The 17,191-nt window shown below is 43.8% G+C and overlaps 2 protein-coding genes across 2 annotated transcripts; both read right to left on the bottom strand.

Moving 5' to 3' along the window:
* Positions 1-858: 858 nt before the first annotated feature.
* LOC6735510 (leucine-rich repeat-containing protein 4B) lies at positions 859-6,617 on the bottom strand. Its single transcript, XM_016168630.3, has 7 exons — positions 6,328-6,617; positions 2,490-2,675; positions 2,140-2,283; positions 1,870-2,074; positions 1,628-1,813; positions 1,388-1,543; positions 859-1,330 (listed from the first exon to the last, which is right to left on the bottom strand). The coding sequence occupies exons 2-7, from the start codon at positions 2,670-2,672 to the stop codon at positions 1,173-1,175; spliced, it is 1,032 nt and encodes a 343-aa protein (XP_016028841.1). The 5' UTR covers positions 2,673-2,675; positions 6,328-6,617; the 3' UTR covers positions 859-1,172.
* Positions 6,618-7,278: 661 nt separating this feature from the next.
* Positions 7,279-16,861, bottom strand: LOC6735508 (maternal protein tudor). The gene is made up of 9 exons (XM_016168629.3): positions 16,360-16,861; positions 15,727-16,114; positions 15,160-15,663; positions 14,272-15,105; positions 13,133-14,211; positions 12,231-13,060; positions 11,905-12,136; positions 11,615-11,814; positions 7,279-11,559 (listed from the first exon to the last, which is right to left on the bottom strand). The coding sequence occupies exons 2-9, from the start codon at positions 16,093-16,095 to the stop codon at positions 8,060-8,062; spliced, it is 7,548 nt and encodes a 2,515-aa protein (XP_016028840.1). The 5' UTR covers positions 16,096-16,114; positions 16,360-16,861; the 3' UTR covers positions 7,279-8,059.
* Positions 16,862-17,191: the final 330 nt, after the last annotated feature.

Raw genomic sequence — 17,191 nt, 5'->3', positions numbered from 1 at the left:
GAGATTTATTATACCCTCTATATGTGAACGATGCAGGGTATATAGTCACCAGAGCTAGTTGGGTAAATACATGACTGAAAAAAAATCAAAATATATAAAATAAATAAAAATAAATGAAAATATAATTTAAGTTTCCGAGCCAAATATGATTTTGCAACATATGTTAGCATACAACATACATAGGTACGGGGTATTTCATAGTCGATATACAGGTGCAGTGTGAATACTATATCGTTCTTTCTGGTTTCACATACGAATGCGAATGTGTGTGTGTGGAGGAAGGCGCCAAAGAAAAAGTATTTTGCATTCCGCTTACATATATTTCATTTCTATTTATGCTTCTTCTTTACTCGCCGGCTATAAACGTAAGAGAGAGAAGCGCAGAGAGAGCGCGATAAAAAAGGTGTGAAAGAAAAAGCCGAAGAGCGACGACAATTTGCGAAAGCATTTTAAGAGAACGCAGACCGAACAAAATGTCAAGAAAAAGCCAAATAAAAATTAAAATTAAAACATAAATTTAAATCAAATTAATAAGATTTTTTTATTAGCAATTTAGTAATTCAATTAAAACGAATTGTCGATTGAACATGGAACTGAATGCTCTTAGCCGGTATAACCATTGCATACTTGTAGGCCGTGATGAAAAAGCTTTCCCACCAAGACGGTTTCAAAATAGCTTGCCTACTTTCAGGCTGATGCACTTTAAATTGGAATAGTGATATTTTGAAATTAAAGTATATAAATAATTAAAGATATATTCAAATAATGTATATCTCTAAAATTTTTTCCGTATTAATAAGAATTCATAGTGTTGTTAAGAAACTAAATATCCAAGTCTAGATACAGGCTCAATACAGATTTCTTCTTTAAATCAATGTTTTATTGTCATTCGTTATAAAAAATCCACTCCATTGCAGACTTAAATCTATGTTACGTATAAAACCAAATAAATAAGCGATGGCTTTTGAGCAAGGCAATGTTCTTTGATGGCGCTGTTTTTAGTTTTTAGTTTTTGGTGAATTTGTGTGATTTTTGGTAAAGGATTCAAGGCAGTTTGCTAGGTAGACGGTTGTCCTAAGGCTAAACTAAGGCATAACTGGTAGGTAATAAATAACTGGCCCCTAAGACTAACTAAGCTAACTAACTAAGCAACTAATTAACTAACTAATGTGCTATTTTCGGGCAGTATCACAGTGCAGAGGCTCGTCCTCCGGCTGACGGTTGTTGATGGCGTTTCTGGGCGAGATCACAAACGGCTTGCGCTTCTGGGCATTCCTCTTTCGTCGCTGGGCTCGTTTTCTCCTGCAGTGGATCACACAGAAGATGACAACTGTGGGAGGTGGGAAATTCATTTACTTATGTCGAATATAACTAATCAGTAACTCACTTAAAAGCACAAAACAAACTCCGCCAAAGCAGCCAGCTCCAAAGAGCCAGAAGCTGCGCGTTTCGGCAAACTGCAGTGTCGTCTGGCAACTGGCGAATGTTGGCGAATGGATCGTTCGATTGTAGGGCAGTGGACACTCGCGGATGTCGAGCGCCTCTGAAAATGGAATTGCAAATTGGTCATGTGCCAAAAATAAGCAGCTGCTCCGACTGCAGCGCCTCCATCGCCATCACTACTTACCCAAGCAAACTGGCACGAACTTCGGACTGGCGCCGAGCATCATGAGATGGTTGGTGACCTGCTGGCAGCCACACTGGCTCAACTGCGACTTGGTCAGATCGATGACCTGCAGGTGGCACATATTCGCCAGGCTGTCGATCTTGAAGTCCTGCAGCGGATTCATCGAGGCATTCAGTTGCCAGAGCTCTGAAGAGGATTGTTCGGTATTAGATAGATTCATATCTTAACATAACTCTGCTTACTTGGTAGTATTCCCAGGTCGGGTAACTCCTGCAGCTCGCAACCCGCCACGTTTAGGTACTCCAGTGGAGCACGGATGGGCTTCTCCAGTGCCTGGAGATTGAGCGATGTCAGCTCGTTGCTGTCGATATAGAGGTTTCTCAGTCGCGGCAGCTGGAACAACTCCAGCGGTATCGTTGTCAGTCCATTATTCGAAAGATCGATTTCCTGGGAATTTCGATTAAGAAATTAATTAATGACACACTCGCTGATTAATTGGATGTCGTTGTTACCTGGAGCGAGGTGAGTGGCTCAAAGGTTCCCACCTCCACCGATAGGATCATGTTATCATAGAGCATCAGAAACTTAATGTCCGTGTATCGCTGAAACGAGCTAGTTTTCAGCTTCCTGATGCGATTGTGCGATAGATCCAGAACCTGCAAAAACAGTCAGCGAATTGTCAGATCCATTTAATTTCAGTAGAGAGTTGTGAATGGCATGGGTAGGGTTCCCATACACATCGACCATGTCGGTGTAATGGATAAATTTATGTTTGTGGGCAACTTCTTTATTCTTTAATTAAGCTCAATTGAGGCTAACTGTGACGAGGGGCCCAGTAGATGACCCCTCGATCGTTACTCACCTCCACCGAGCTCTTGAGGTTCTGGGGCACCTCCTTGAGGTCCAAGTCGTAGCAACGAATCCGCAGCAGCTTATCGATGTGTCCGTACGTGCACTTGCGCACTTCCGACTGAATGATGAATCCGGCGGAATGCAACAACTGGAGGCACACGATGAACGTCAGCAGCTGCCAATGCAGTTCCATGCTCTGCCAAAATAAATGGATAAAAATGTAGAACCAATCGATGGGAATTCATTTCAGCGCTAACTTGTTTATATTCTTGATTAAAACTAGAACAATAAACTTAAGCAAACGATCGCCTATGGGCGCGTCAAAGCGTTTATTTTCGAATTAACAATTTACAAGATCATTGCCGATCGCTGGGGGTCTGGGTCTGGGTTTGGTTTGGTTTTTGGGGGTGAATGCGAATCCGCATCCGAAGCTGAATGCATGCAATCAAGCGGATCTACCGCACCTGGCAGATGGAATTAAACCATGGCAGCTCAGATACAGATACAAACAAAGCTCAAACTCGCAGCCTAGGTCAGCTGTTGGCCTGCGTATGCGCGATGTTCATATTACGTATACGTAACACACAATCAGTGTCATTCCCGCTGCATTCATGCACATCAACAAAAGATGATTCCGCATTGCGGCGGCGGAAACAGTTGCGGCCCTATATTAGTAATAAAAGCAACTAGCCCGAAAATAACTGACTCACTGCCGCCTAGATATAGATCCATTTTGGGAACCACTTGCCAAATACAATATCTTATCGTTCGGCGGGTGTATCTTTTGATTCTACATCAAACAGCAAAAGGGGTAGCCATAAATCAAACAAATATTCCATTAAAATGCTTTTATGGCTCTTTTCAATATGTCAGTTTCACAAAAGCATTTCCCGAAATTTGCGAAGAAAAAAAAACAAGTGTTTTTGTGGAAAATGAAAGCCAATAATCGATTATGGGCCAGAAATAGGAATGCTTCAACGTGATTTATACCTCAGGATAAGTACATATATCTAGACATGATCTGGGCATGTAAGCCCACTCGGAATGCACATTTGGGAATTGGAAATGGCCAGAATCCATTGTTAATCTCTCTGTTACGCCCCATTGAAGGGCAATTAGAAAATTGCACGTTTCCCAACTTTGTATCAGCTGGCTTTGCGTGATTTTGCATTGTGAAAAATGTGAAAATGTAAGCCGAACCTCATGAGTAATGTCTTGAGTATTGTAATTTTGCATTTGTGACATTCGGGCTAATTGCTGTCGCAGCTGAAGTTTTCATCATTTCGCCCAACGAAGCTGAAATTCTCGTGAAATCAATTGTGGGTCAGCAAAAATGGCTAGTTCTATTTACACGAAGCTCAAACGCCAATGCCAATGAATGATGAACGACGGTGTCGCTATCCATCCATATTGGCAAATCACTTTGAGCCCGTCCAAGTGGCGGAATTAAGACGTATGGAGCGCCCAGTTGGCCGATAAGATCTTGGCCTCTTACGAAGGCAACAAAAGAGTGCTAATCAATTATAAAGTTAGTAACCATTCGTTGGTCATACTAGGCTGCCTGCGTTGGCTTGGAAATATTTCACTTTCAAGTGATTCATGGTCCCCATTTAGCCATCATGATTCGCCCATTTAATAATTTTTGTTATTTTCCAGCCAGCTGAAGTGTCTTGGCCTTTGACCAAAATATGTTGCGCTCCACTTGAGAGGCATGTGCTCTCGAAAAGAAAACATAGAAATTGAAAGAAAACAGTTCTGGCAATATGTTTGCTCCACTAGCGCAAACCTGGCGCACACTTTTGCCACCCAGTGTGGCGCGCCTACCTCTGTCATTAGAGCCGCCTGTCGAATCAGCGAAAAAACGAAGCAGAAAATATCAAAAGAAATATTGAAGCTATTTCGACACACATTTTTTTTGGACTGACAGCAACCGCAACAATGGCTATAAATATATTTCATATATTTAAATTAAAATTAACCAGAAAAGCCCAAAACCAGCGGCCAGAGTGAGATGGCAGCATAAACAGTGGCGACCAAATGCAAACTTTTGGATTTGAGGGGATTGCATCCCAACCCAGACTGACTTTCGGCTGGGAATTCAAGGAAATTGGCCATAAAAAGGGCTAATGCCAGGCACCAAATGGTAAATCCACTCCGATCCCGTCCCGCAAATCAAATGGAGAATCCGAATTAGCCTAAGACATTGTTCTTGGCGAGGTGGATTGGTTGGGGTCACAATTTATGTTTTCCACTTTCGCCGCATTTGTTCAGCTTCAATATTTATTTATATATTAGGCCCAATCAGGCGGCAGACCAGACAAACAATGCCATGGAAATGCGAATGGGGTGGCAGAAATGGGTTACGGATCGGAATGGAATGGTCCAAGGCGCTAGCGATTCACCCAGCTTCCCGTATCCGACTGTCGACCAACGGATTGCAGCCTGCCCGATATGATAAATATGATGAGGAGGGATTATTTATCTGTTCGCCGGGCCAAGCGATTATTGGGCTAACAAAACGCAACATGAAATCAAAAATCCCCCACACAAAAAAAAAAAATAGAAAAGAAAAAAACACGAAATTAGTATCAAATATTTTAATAACATTCTAAACATTTGTGAATGGATTTATGTGCTCTTGTGATAGTTCCTGTCACACATTGTGGGCGTCGCAGAAGTGGGCATATATTATCGGCTATACCCCGTCCGATCGGCATATACATATATCTTTCAGCTGCACCCCCTCCCTGCTGCTCCCGACCCCCAACAGGTGTGTGTGTGCACTGGAGGGCCCCGAGATTTATTCACATTTCTCCTCGCTACGATAAAGATTTATTTGTTTGGACTCATCTCTCTGATGCACTGATGAAACATCGCTTTGAGACAACCAACCGCCTTCCGATCTGGGCTACCTCCCTCCTCCCAGAAATGCCATTGGGTAAGAATCATGTTTTCCTGAAAACCGAAGCTTATCAGAGTACGTCAAGTGCTCTTATCGCCTGAGTTCCCATTCTGCTGATAGCTTCTTTCAAAATTATAACGGCGATGCCAAGAACAACAAAAAAAATTAATTGAAACGGCCCCGTAAAGATTGGTGTAGCATAAAAAAGCGTTGTTCATTTATTTCAATTAAACACAATCAAGAAAGCATTTGTCAAGGGACTGAAAAGAGCGAGAAACAAAAGAATCCAATACAGTGACTACTACTCTACTTTATCGGAATGCCAGTCGAGAAGATCATATTTCGGCCATGCTGAAATGTTTATTATTAAGAATACAACATTTTGTATAGCTTTTCATTGTTGAGAACGTTTCCTTTGGTTACCTTTTCCAGAACACTGGCTGTAAAGATTAGTCTCCGTCTTGATAAGCAGGTGTTCCCTACGTGTTTTTACGACAGTTAATTACTAAATAAACAGCCCTGCTGAAGCGTTACTTTTAGTAGATACACACAGCAAGTTGTATATAGTGAAACTTTTATTTTATCTGCAAGATACGAATGGTGCACACACAGAAAGGCCTCCAATTGCCGTTGTGCTGCCTCCCCTAATTGAAATCAATTTAACTTGGATTCTATCGCATTATGCTGTCGTGGAGACTCTTTTGAATGCATATGGAACTCGACGAAATCCAGAGACGGGCGCACATTTCAATGCTAACTTTCCTGATTAGAAAATTCAATATAGCTTACACACAGCTGTTGTGCAATCTAGTCGTAGTACTATGTGCTTGCACCATTCACGATAACCCACCAGACCCCATACTATATACTACTACCATCAAGAAAGCAAAATAATCAAAAAAAATAAAAAAAAAACCAAGCCAAACAGATTTTTCTGCCCGCTTACCGCTGTGGAAATTCAAGTGTTCAGGTATAATCCCATTTAAAGTCGGCGAAGATAATCCTTGTAAGTTGGCAGGATTCTTGTTAGTTCACTACACACACATCACTCTATGCTCTTCTATGATTCTTCGATATATTTTTAAACACCTTTTATATTTATATTCCTTATATTTTTGAATTATTGTAACTAAAAGAGTTATGATTACGCCGTAGAATGTTATAGCGATTGTTACGGAGCGCGCACGTTGGCCGGAACCGTTCAATTCAACCGCAGACACAGAATTGAAACGATCGGTTCAGTTTTTGGCCTTTCGGACTCCGACGATCCGATCGCCCGAGCACTCACACCGAAAAATGCTGATAAAGCGGACGCTCGCTCGCAGATGACAATGCACTGGGAAAATTCGGATGGAAAATTCGGAGTGGAGAGAGAGCGCTCTCGTTGATAACAGCAATGGAAACTGATACACTCTGCGGCTGGAAATTGAATTGTTTTCGGGATTTTGACAGCTCAAATGTGGATTTTTCTGATTTGGCCGGCCACTCATTCAATTAGCAAGCGATTGATAATCGAAATTGATACAGAGGAATCTAATGAAGCATCCACGCCAGCTGACAATACAGTTGTAAACGCGTATGAATGATATCGCGACCAACTAAGTAGTGATGAATGATACGGCGATACGCAGCAATGAGAGCTTGATCCGCATCATAAATGTGGGCAGACGACTTAATACCCTTCTTATCAGCAGGTCCGATTCTCAGGCACCCGGAGATCTCCTCATGCACGGACATGAGCCCTGTCCGTTCGTTCGGCACCTTTCCACATCGAGTTGAAGTCTTAAAGCAACCGTAATCCAATAAATCCCCGAGTGACGACCGCTAATTGCTACCTGGCACCAGGTCTGGAACTCCAGGTACAACGACCAGGTAATAATATACGCTCTATATGGCATTACTTTTCATCGTATTTATTGGTTTCTTTTAATATTTTGTTCACAACATGAAAAAGAAATAGTAGAAAAATATGACATTGTGATTAAAGGTTTTAATACATAAACCCATATTCCATTAGTTTCCTTACGTTTCCTTTAGTCTTCGATTTGCAATGTTTCTTGTTTGTTTAGGTAATGAAAAGTAAAAAAAGTACGAAAAACATATGTGATTCTTCAGTTGGTTAATCGAGAAAAGAAAGTACAAATACAGTTATAAAGGGGAAAATAAATAATTCTTCTGGAGAAGGTTCAAGCTTCACTCCACTTCTCTTCAATTCGCCAACGTTCGTTGATGATGTAAAATTGTTTTAAACAAGGTTGAGCAATTAAATAAATCGTCATCCGCCTTAATAGCTACTAACATATATAGGTTAGTGCCAATTTTATCTAGATTACATTTTTTTTTAGTTTTTTCAATATTTTTCGTTTGTTTTTATACATTTTTTCAGTGATTTTTCGTTTTTTTTTTGTTCGATTTTTTTTTCGTTTTGTTGTGTTTTTGGTGATAATGTTTTGCATTCCGTATTGATTCTTTAATTAATATTAAAAATTGCTTTCATTTTGGTTTTCCATGAAAAATCAATGAAGCATCTTGGCTAATCGTGAGGTGTCCTCTTCTCACCTTTGAATAAGTTTAACTCGTTCAACTAAATGGATAATACAACGCATGTTTTAGCCAACCCAATCACAATCTCCTGCATGGAGCACATATGAATCCGATCCGACAGTACAACGGGGTGATCACTGACTTTCCTGAAGCTTCTCGCTGATGTTCTTGCTCTGGTAGAAGAGTCGCACGACATGGGTGCCAGCTTCCTTGGTGGCCAGAATCTCTACCTGGAATGTTTCAGAGAAGCGAGTGTCGATGAACGTCTGGAGCAGGGCTGCGTCGCACTTGGATATGGTAGACGCATCCAGCTCACAATGCCTGCTGTATCGCGCCGGCTTGGCCAACTCCTCAGGCAGCTGGCGGAACTGCTGGGTCACGGCATTGTTGCCAAAGTCAATAAAATGCACCTCGCACTTTCCGTCGTCCAAAACTTTGAGAATCTGGGCGCGATAGAAGACCTCGTCCTCCGGGAACTGAGCCACACACAAAGCTCCCTCTTTGAGGTCGCTAAAGGCGGGTAGGTCCTGTTCTGCATCGAGCAGTTTATCAGTCATTTGCTCTAGTGCTGGCACATCGCTCTCCATCTGGACGTAGAAGGACATGGGGCCATCGAACTGCACCACAACACAGTTGTGCAGCTCCGCTTCGAGCGGTTTCTGTACGCCGGTCACCGTACTGACCAGCTCCTGGACGAAATCCTTGTAGTTGATACGGAGTTGAGCAATCAGAGGTTTTGTCTCATCCTCGTTCGGCTGAGTGGTTATTTCGTATAGTTCTCCGAAGTGCTGCTCTAGCAAAGCAGCAAAGGCTTCTTCTAGCTTTTCGTCAGACACATCCATTGGAATATTACTCAGCTGGCAGTGTAGAGCCAACGATGGAATCGGCTCTATCTCTTCGGGTAGCTGCCAGACCTCAGGAACGACCAGGGTGTTTCCATAATCTAGCAAAAAGACTTCAAAACCCTGGTCAGGATCCAATACCGACTTGATACTACAGCGATAGTAACAGGCATCCTCTTGAGAGTAGCAAACACCATTTGAATTTATTGCAGGATCGATTAATATCTTGAGTTTCTCCTTCTTTAAGGACTGCAGTGTCTTTACAATCAAGTCCAAGTCCGCTGAATTGTGCTTCATTTGCACATAAAACCTCTTGGGGGAGCTGCCATATGAGATAACGCATTCAGAGTTCTCGTTTCGCTTTTGGATTAGTTTTAGCTCGGCTTGAACCAACTTCTGAAGGTGTTCATAGATATTCAGGCTCCTCTTATCTTTAGTAGTCAATCTGACCACAGGAGGATTGGCAGACTTGTTTACAAATTCCACCGCCACAACACATTTGCAGCTGTCCAGCAGTGCGTCAAGTGTTGTCAGGGTTAGAGCCTTATTTTTCTCAAATATGGCGCTGGGTTCCATGCTGCATACTTCGGCCACAGGTTTAATGAGCGTGAAGTCTTGAGGTAACTCGTAAAGCTTATCCACCACAGTCGTATTGCCGTAATCAATCATAATGACTTTGTATTGGTCATCTTCGAGCACTTCCAGGATACGTGAGCGATAGAACTCCAAGTCGTCGGCGAATTGAACTACGCACATATCATCGACTGAAGCCTTTTCCGTCATAGGCTGCAGCTTGCTACCATTTAGCTTCTCGCATATAATGTCCATTAATGAATCCTTCTCGCTAAATTGTAGATATATACGGCATGTATTCTCCACGTGTGTAATGATAGCTTTAGTGGTAACAGCTAGGGACTCCTTACTGGCTTCCTTGGATTCCTTTCGCTGGCACAACGGCAACAGGCGCTCGACGATGTTCTCTCCATCCAGGAGGAGATCAATGGTGACATGATCCTGGCCTGGCTTCAAAAGCTGTGTGGTAAATACCAGCTCACCCTCGCCTGTCAGTTCGACGAATTTGGCCTCCGCTTCTGGTGTCCATGAGATGTAGGCATCTGGCAACTGCAGCGAACATTTCTTTGATAAGCTGGGCAGGCTAGCAATCTCCTCGGACAGCATTAGACACTTCGATGTGGTGGAGGTGTTACCGTAGTCGATAAAGAGTACTTCGTATCGGGAATCGGGCAACTCCTTCTGCAACTGAGCTCGGTACCACAGCTCATCATCCTCAAATAGAGCAGCCACAATCAAACCCTTTTCAAATCCTTCGAGGGGCTTTAATGTGTCCTTCTTGCGCAAATACAACTCAATTAGTTCTAGCGCCTTTGAATCACGTTCAAGTTGAATAAAGAAATCACAAATTCCATTCACGTGCGAAATGTAGCAGCTGCATCCGCTGGCCAAATACTCTAACGGCCTAGCAAACCCATCGGCAATTAATTTCTTAGCCACATCCTCGCCATCAATATACATGTTAACATAGCTGGTCGTGTAGTGATCTCCTTGGGTAAGATACTCCAGACGCGGGACCTTCGAATACGATTCGTTAAAGATGCCATTCGCTGCATCCACCCAATCCGCAGTACCCTTGGGGCGAATCGGGAGTGCGCATGGCAAGCAGAACGGTTCGATGTGCGACCACATGCTTTCTTTGATCTCAGTGGCATCCGATACGCAATCTGTGTTGCCATAGTCTATGAAAAGTAGTACCATTAGCTCGGCGTCAATGATTTTAGCGCGATACCAGCACTTGTCCACCGAATACATCGACACACAGTCCGCACCGTTTACCACGTTCATCAACTGGGGCAAAGAGGGAGACACAATCTGAAGGTTCTCATGCAGCTGATTTAGTTTCGATAGCTGATCGATCGGGTGGACATAGAACTGTGCAGGATTGTCGCAATGGCTCAGGACAACGCAGTCCAAGTCTTTGTAAGGATCCTCTTGTAGAGGAGCTTGCTTTGACTCGGCAGCAGCTTCTTCCACAGTTGGATTAATTTCTGGTACTTCAACTACCTCTGGAACTGGAGTGGCTGGCTTTGGCACTGGTGCTGGCTCCGCCGGAACTGGTGAAGGAGTTTTTAATGCAATAGGTTGTGGAGCAATAGTACGAGCAGGCTCTGCTGGTTTGCTCTTTTTGGGCTCGCGATCCTTGTCATTATTTTGTTTCTTCTTTGGGGAGGCATTTGCCGAACCCGACTTGCTGGCAGTTTCCTTGCGACCCTTATCCTCCTCTTCGTCCAAGGTAAGGTCTACTGTTTCAATGTACTCGTAAGTGCGAGATTTTCCTTTCTCCATTTGCTTGCGCATGTAATCCAAATCTTTGCCGGGTATTAGCTTCTCAACCTTTAGCAGGTCTATCACACTCTGATTGTTTTCCAAAATGACATCGGCAATTAGATGACTGCGCCGCACCTCAATCGATTTGATAGTGACAACCTTCTTCTCAAGAATCTCGGCTATACGCGCCTTTAGCTTTGTATCGTTGCTGGGGCGGCCAATCGGCAAATTAATCTCCACTGCAAAGCCGCTTGCGTGCTCATAAAACTTTGCATCCAATGCCTTGATATCGTCACGCTTTATTTCCTCTGTGTAGCCGTAATCGATGTAAAATACCTCTAAGCACGCTTCATTCGAATCCTTTCCTGAGATTCTGGCTCTGTACCAATTGCCATCGGATCTTCGTACAGCACAGATCTGTCCCACATCAAATTTTTTCAAAGAGTCGCCTAAAATAAAAAAGCAGGTTAATTTGACGGTCTAAATATCAACTAAAGTATTTACCCTTGGCCTTGTAGTGTTCATACATATTATCCAATAGGGTCTGCATAATTGGTACTATGGTCTGCGGTTGGACATACACGCGGTAAGGTTTAGCGGTGTACACAACGAGTGCTTGGAATGAGCTCAACACCACGGGATAGGGGCAGATGAATGCCCTGCGATCCTCTAAGAACAACGGCATTACAGGTCTCAGATGAACGCTTGAAAAGAAATCATACATTTTATCAGATTTTGTTAATAAAAGTACCGAATGAATCATGTGACCCACAGTAATGTGCATATTAACTTACATATTGTTTTCGCAGACGTTCTTGACATTCAAGGCAAACGATTTACCCTCGTAAAATTCCTTGAATCGCCTGGCCAAATTCGGATTAGACTTTACAAATTTAGCATCGTCATAGGTGCAAAGGAAGTTCACATTGTTACCGTAATCAAACTGAACCTTAAAGCTTGTCATGTCACGAATAGAAGTGAATTTTCCTCTAATCTGCTGACCAGCTAAAAGGTTAACGCGAATCTCTGGTGAAAAATAAGAATAAATTACATTATTTTCAACGAAAACACTTGAACAGTATAATTGTTCAATTTTCAAGGAAGAAGTTGCTTCTCTTACCAGGTGCCACTTCGCTAAGGAATTCCGCTTTGACGAGCATATCTCGTAGGGATGCTCCGTTTACAAACATATTAACTGTGTAGGAGCAAGTGCTGCTGGTATTCGGGCCTTGGTTGCTCTTCTCTTTGGACACGAACTCGCAATCGACTTTGGCATTAACTGGCACAAACTTTTCCATGCGATCCACAATGTACAATGGATCATAGTTGGTAACGACGCTGTGAAAGCTGCAGCGATGTGCCATGCAGGGCAGATCTGCAAAGCGCTGCTCCAACTGCCAAATATCCTCAGAGGTGACTGTTATCAAGCTGCCTGTATCCACGCAAAAAACGCGATACTTGCGCATCATGTGATTGCATGCGGTCACAGTAGCACGCAGAATGGCATTGTTCTTTCGCTGGCGCACAACCACGGTGGATCCAACCTTTAATTGAAGTGGCTGGAGTTGCTTCTGGCGGTAGAAATCTTTCATATCACGCAAGACATTATCGTACTTAGCAGAGACAGACTTGGGCACGATGTAGAACTGGAATGGCGAGACCCACCAAGACAGACTGACTGCCTCCTTACTAGGTGTTCTCATCTCCTGCAGCGCATACGGTTTATCCAAGGAAACGTATTTCTCCGGCTTGGTGGCAGCCACCGATTCGGTGCTGGATGAGGCAATATCACTCACAACTCCGCTGGAACGCTTTGAGTTGATAGTTCCGTCCAACGTGGATTTTTGACGCTGCGGTTTTTGAGCATAGCCCTGTGGAGCATTTTGGGAGCGTTGGTTCCCCTGCTGGCCATCTTTACTCCTGCGCGGTGACTCGCTGTTGCTAAAGCGCCTGAAATAGTAATCACAAGTTTTAGAATATTCATATTTTAAATACATTTGCTCGGATAACAAAAATACTAACGCATTTTTTTTCGCTTCCTGCTTTTCATGATGGCGTGGTGATTGGATCGGTGTGCGACCGTTCTGTTGTCGGTTACCCTTGCGCGGCGAACTCATGCCACTGTTGTAACTACCGGTGCTCTGTGTCTCACAGCTGAAGTCTAAATGGCGATCGACTCGCTGAATTTGTTCCTGCTGCTGACGCTTACCGTCCTTTGAGCCTGCCGAGGTGGAGCTACGTTTATCCCAGTCTGCCGAGTTTTTGTTACCGCTAACTGACTTTACTGCTTGTGGAATTTCAACAGCTAGTTGCTGCTGCTTAACATCGTCCTTTTTCTGTTGCTGTTGTTTTTCCTGTACTTGCAAACGATTTTCGGTCTCGACAATGCTTGTAGAGTTCAAAATCTGGCTCTTATTCAACTCAGAAGAGATCACAGACTCGCCACGGGAGTTGTTTGTATTAAACTGACCCTTTTCCAGGGACAGATACTGTTCAAAAGGCATAGAAAGCTTGTAGAGCTTCTTCATCACATTCAGGTTCTTGGCCAGCAGGTTTACTACGTTCAGACCATCGGGTTCTATGCGAAAGATACGCACACTAAATGTGCGCCTTCGGATATTGGATTCCTCAGCTAACATTTCAAACTGATCGGTAACCTTGTCCTCGCTAAGTTCGCTGTTCTCGAATCCTTTCAAGCAGCACTTAATTGCCTGGCGAGGCATTTCCAGATGCTTCTCAGCAATATGACCAATCAGGTGTCGCTTCACATTCTGTTCATAACCAAAATCTACGTGCCGAACAATCACAGAGTCATCAACGCGCAGAATCTCCGCACGGTACCATTCCTGATCGCATTTAACAATGCAGGGTGCGCCCAAGATCAACTGATCGGGAACTCTCTGGTTTGCATTGTAGTAGGAGAACATCTCGTCCATGAGCTGCTCGAACTTTCCTATGTTGGCCACTTTCTGCACATAGAAGTTGCTGGGCGAATCAATAAAACGGATCTCCACGGCGTCGTCGTTTTCAAGTTGCTCCGCCTTTTTGTAGGACTGACGCGAGTTCTTCAACTGTCTAAGGAGCTCCAGCATATTGGTGCCCTGCAAATAATTTATGTCAAATTACTTATATTCTGATGTCTTAATTATATTTACACTTACATTCTGGTTGAGATGGCAGGTTTGCATGGAGCCCACACTTTCCGGCGCCTGGACAGTCAGTTCAAAGTTACGATAAATGGCCGATTTCTTGAAAATCCGCTTCATGCTTTCGTCAATGGGCTCAATTTCCTTGGTTCCGGCCAAAGCAAAGCGGAAAGCAAATGGTTTGATTTCCAACAATTCTGGGGGTATTTGGAACAGATCACTTGTGGACAACAACTCAGAGTTTCCGTAGTCCACGTAGACAACGCGGTAACGTTGGGCGTAAACAGCGCACACCATAGCGCGATACAGATGACCATCTTCTGAGAAGCGGGCCACGCAGGCAGTTCCAAGCTCAGGAGCCTGAGTGAGCGCCTTGAGCTTCGTCCGTTCAATTTGACCCATCATGGTGCTCAGATCATGATCGCTGCTTTTCAAGTGCACCCAAAATAGGTACGGACCGTTCTCCACATAGCTTATATCCACGTCGTAGGTGAGGCCCACCGTTAAGCTGGTGGTTCTGAAGGCAGGAATGGGGATTTGATGTTGCGCAATCGATGGCGTTCGAGGTGGAGTGAATCGTGCAGGAACATAATTCACTGACACGTAGCTAGGCTGTTGATTATAGTGCTGAATGGGCACATGTGGACCGGCCGGCGGCGGCATGGCGTTAAACGGTTTGTTCATTCGAACATTGTAATAGGTGTATTGCGATCGGGGGTTCGCCTTGGGCACATATGGTTGAGCAGCCGGCACAGCGGGCTGATAGTTGGCACGATTATAAGGATTTGTCGATACAAATACCGGTTTCTGAGTATTGTTTGGGCCTTGCATTGGCACCTGTACATTTGTCTGTAAATTAATACATTAATAAATTACTTTTATAGAAATTTTAAACATTCATACCACATTGACCAGCGGCAGATGTTTAGGCGCATATTCAGGGGCATCGGCGTTTAGCGGCCTTGACGGTGTCACTTGGACCGAGCGCTGTGCATCCAAGCGAGCAGCTAAGGATTGTCGCACCGCTAGTTGCTCACGGGCAATCTCCATAGGCGTCTTTGAGTTGTGTATACTATTGTTGTTGTACTCGGTGACCAACGACTGCGGAGTATCCTTCCACAGCTTCTTGCAGTGGTCCATCATGAGTTGCTTGTCGACCGAAACTCCGATTTGTCTTTGTTGCACTAAGAACTCGTTGAGCTCAAAATCCTTCCAGCGCAGACTTGCGAACTTTTGGTCACAGATTTGTGTAGGTTCAACAGTGATTTGAACGATCTGGTTGACAACCAGCTGCTGAACGACAGCCAGATCGGTCTGATCCCACTCGGAGCAGATTCCCAGCACAATGTACTGGAAGCAGTGCAGGGGAATGCTCTGCAGCAGCTTGGGCTGCTTGGGGAACATTAACTAAAAGGGATAAATTGTTTAGAAAGGCATTGTTTAAAATGTACAGGAGGTTCATTCACTCACATCGTGAATATCTACAGTACGCTTATAGCCAAAGTCCACGAACTCGATCTCCGCCCGCATCGATTGACCCTCCAGGTCCGCACTGACCACACGTATTCGCCTGTACTCCACATCACCAGGAGCCGGGCCATTGATATTCTTGAATATGCAAAACGTGCCGGGCATGAGGAGAGCCTGCTGGCGCTCCACTGACCAACTGGGCTCAATGGCAAAGCATGTGGGCAACAGATTCCTGATTCGTGTGCTGATCAGGGAGGCGGCATCTCGGTTAATTTGGCCGTAGACCTTCAGATACGGACCCACGTGATCCACATGAGTGATGTACAGGTCCACTTTTGAGGGAACAGCATTGCGCGGCTGTCCATTCATATTTGTATGTTGTTATTCGCTGGAAGCAATGCAGAAGATTCTCTTAATATTGTGTCCAATTCCAATTGAAAACGCAGGCACACGACCCCACACACACAGTTGCAGCTGTAGGAATTCCGTTAGTTTGGGCCGGCGAAAAGGTGGCAGCCCAGAATACTAACTGAACTAGCCACACACTCGCTTGGAATGCACAGTGCGTATGTGTGTGGCATTGCAAAACTAAAGAAATTAAACGTAAAGTAATTAATATGGGAAGCCACTTACGTCTTGTCGTCGTCGTTGTCCAGATTAAAAGCGAAACTCTGAAAAAACGCCCTACCCTTCGCCAGGTGCTCTGTCTCTTTCCCGCTTGCCCCTTTTATTTAATTCTATTTTGCTGCCTGGCTTACGGAATTTAAGTGGACGGCGTGTTTTTGGGGCGAAATAGTGGCACACTTCTTAATGGCTGGGCTCTTGTGGGCTCTTTTCTGCTCACTTTTTTGTGGAAGAAAGTCTTGCGAGTGATTAGAAATCGCGATGCACACAGACACGTCTGTGCAGGTGCAGCGATTTTATTTCTGTTTGGGGGCTTTCAGTCTTTTAAATTTCTCGGGGACCTGCTCAGCAAGTGCCACCCGTGCTAACGGTGATTCGTATAGGTTGTGTTAGATCAAGAAAAGCAATTAATTAGCGCGAAAAGAATTAAATCAAAAAGTATCACTGCCAACCCAACTTTTCCACAAGACAACGAAACGACGACTAGTGGTGGGAGTTTTGGGGATATTTATTGACGATTTTTGTTGTTATCGATGTTCATTGGTGCATTAAAACATCGGCCTGTTCAAACAATCTTGGTGAATCGATTCTTGGTAAAAATGAATTAGTAAGGGGTATGTTATTGTCGAGAAACTTTTTGAATGTTTATTTACTATTTTAACCATTATTTTAGGTACGGAGCCGTGAAATATTTTCTCATGACTTCACGCTGTAAATTATTGTGAAATTTGTATCCAATAATTTAGGGTCCAAACGAAAGGAATGCAGTATGATTGCGAGTAATAGACCAAGTATTTATCAAACTAAGTAGTTAAATAAAAAATATTTATATTTATTTGAA

The sequence above is a fragment of the Drosophila simulans genome, chromosome 2R (assembly GCF_016746395.2).
Source record: "Drosophila simulans strain w501 chromosome 2R, Prin_Dsim_3.1, whole genome shotgun sequence".
In the NCBI taxonomy this organism is placed as follows: domain Eukaryota; kingdom Metazoa; phylum Arthropoda; class Insecta; order Diptera; family Drosophilidae; genus Drosophila; species Drosophila simulans.
The sequence above is the reverse complement of the archived record's forward strand: the minus strand, read 5'-3'. Positions and strand labels throughout refer to the sequence as shown.

Coding starts and splice junctions, on each gene's coding strand:
- LOC6735510 (XM_016168630.3), bottom strand. CDS start 2,672: ATGGAACTGCATTGGCAGCTGCTGACGTTCATCGTGTGCCTCCAGTTG. Junction 2,284..2,489: donor ACCTCAAGAGCTCGGTGGAG/GTGAGTAACGAT, acceptor CTGTTTTTGCAG/GTTCTGGATCTATCGCACAA. Junction 1,331..1,387: donor AGTTTGTTTTGTGCTTTTAA/GTGAGTTACTGA, acceptor CACCTCCCACAG/TTGTCATCTTCTGTGTGATC.
- LOC6735508 (XM_016168629.3), bottom strand. CDS start 16,095: ATGAATGGACAGCCGCGCAATGCTGTTCCCTCAAAAGTGGACCTGTAC. Junction 15,664..15,726: donor GTACTGTAGATATTCACGAT/GTGAGTGAATGA, acceptor TATCCCTTTTAG/TTAATGTTCCCCAAGCAGCC. Junction 11,815..11,904: donor AACGTCTGCGAAAACAATAT/GTAAGTTAATAT, acceptor TTTCTTTTCAAG/CGTTCATCTGAGACCTGTAA.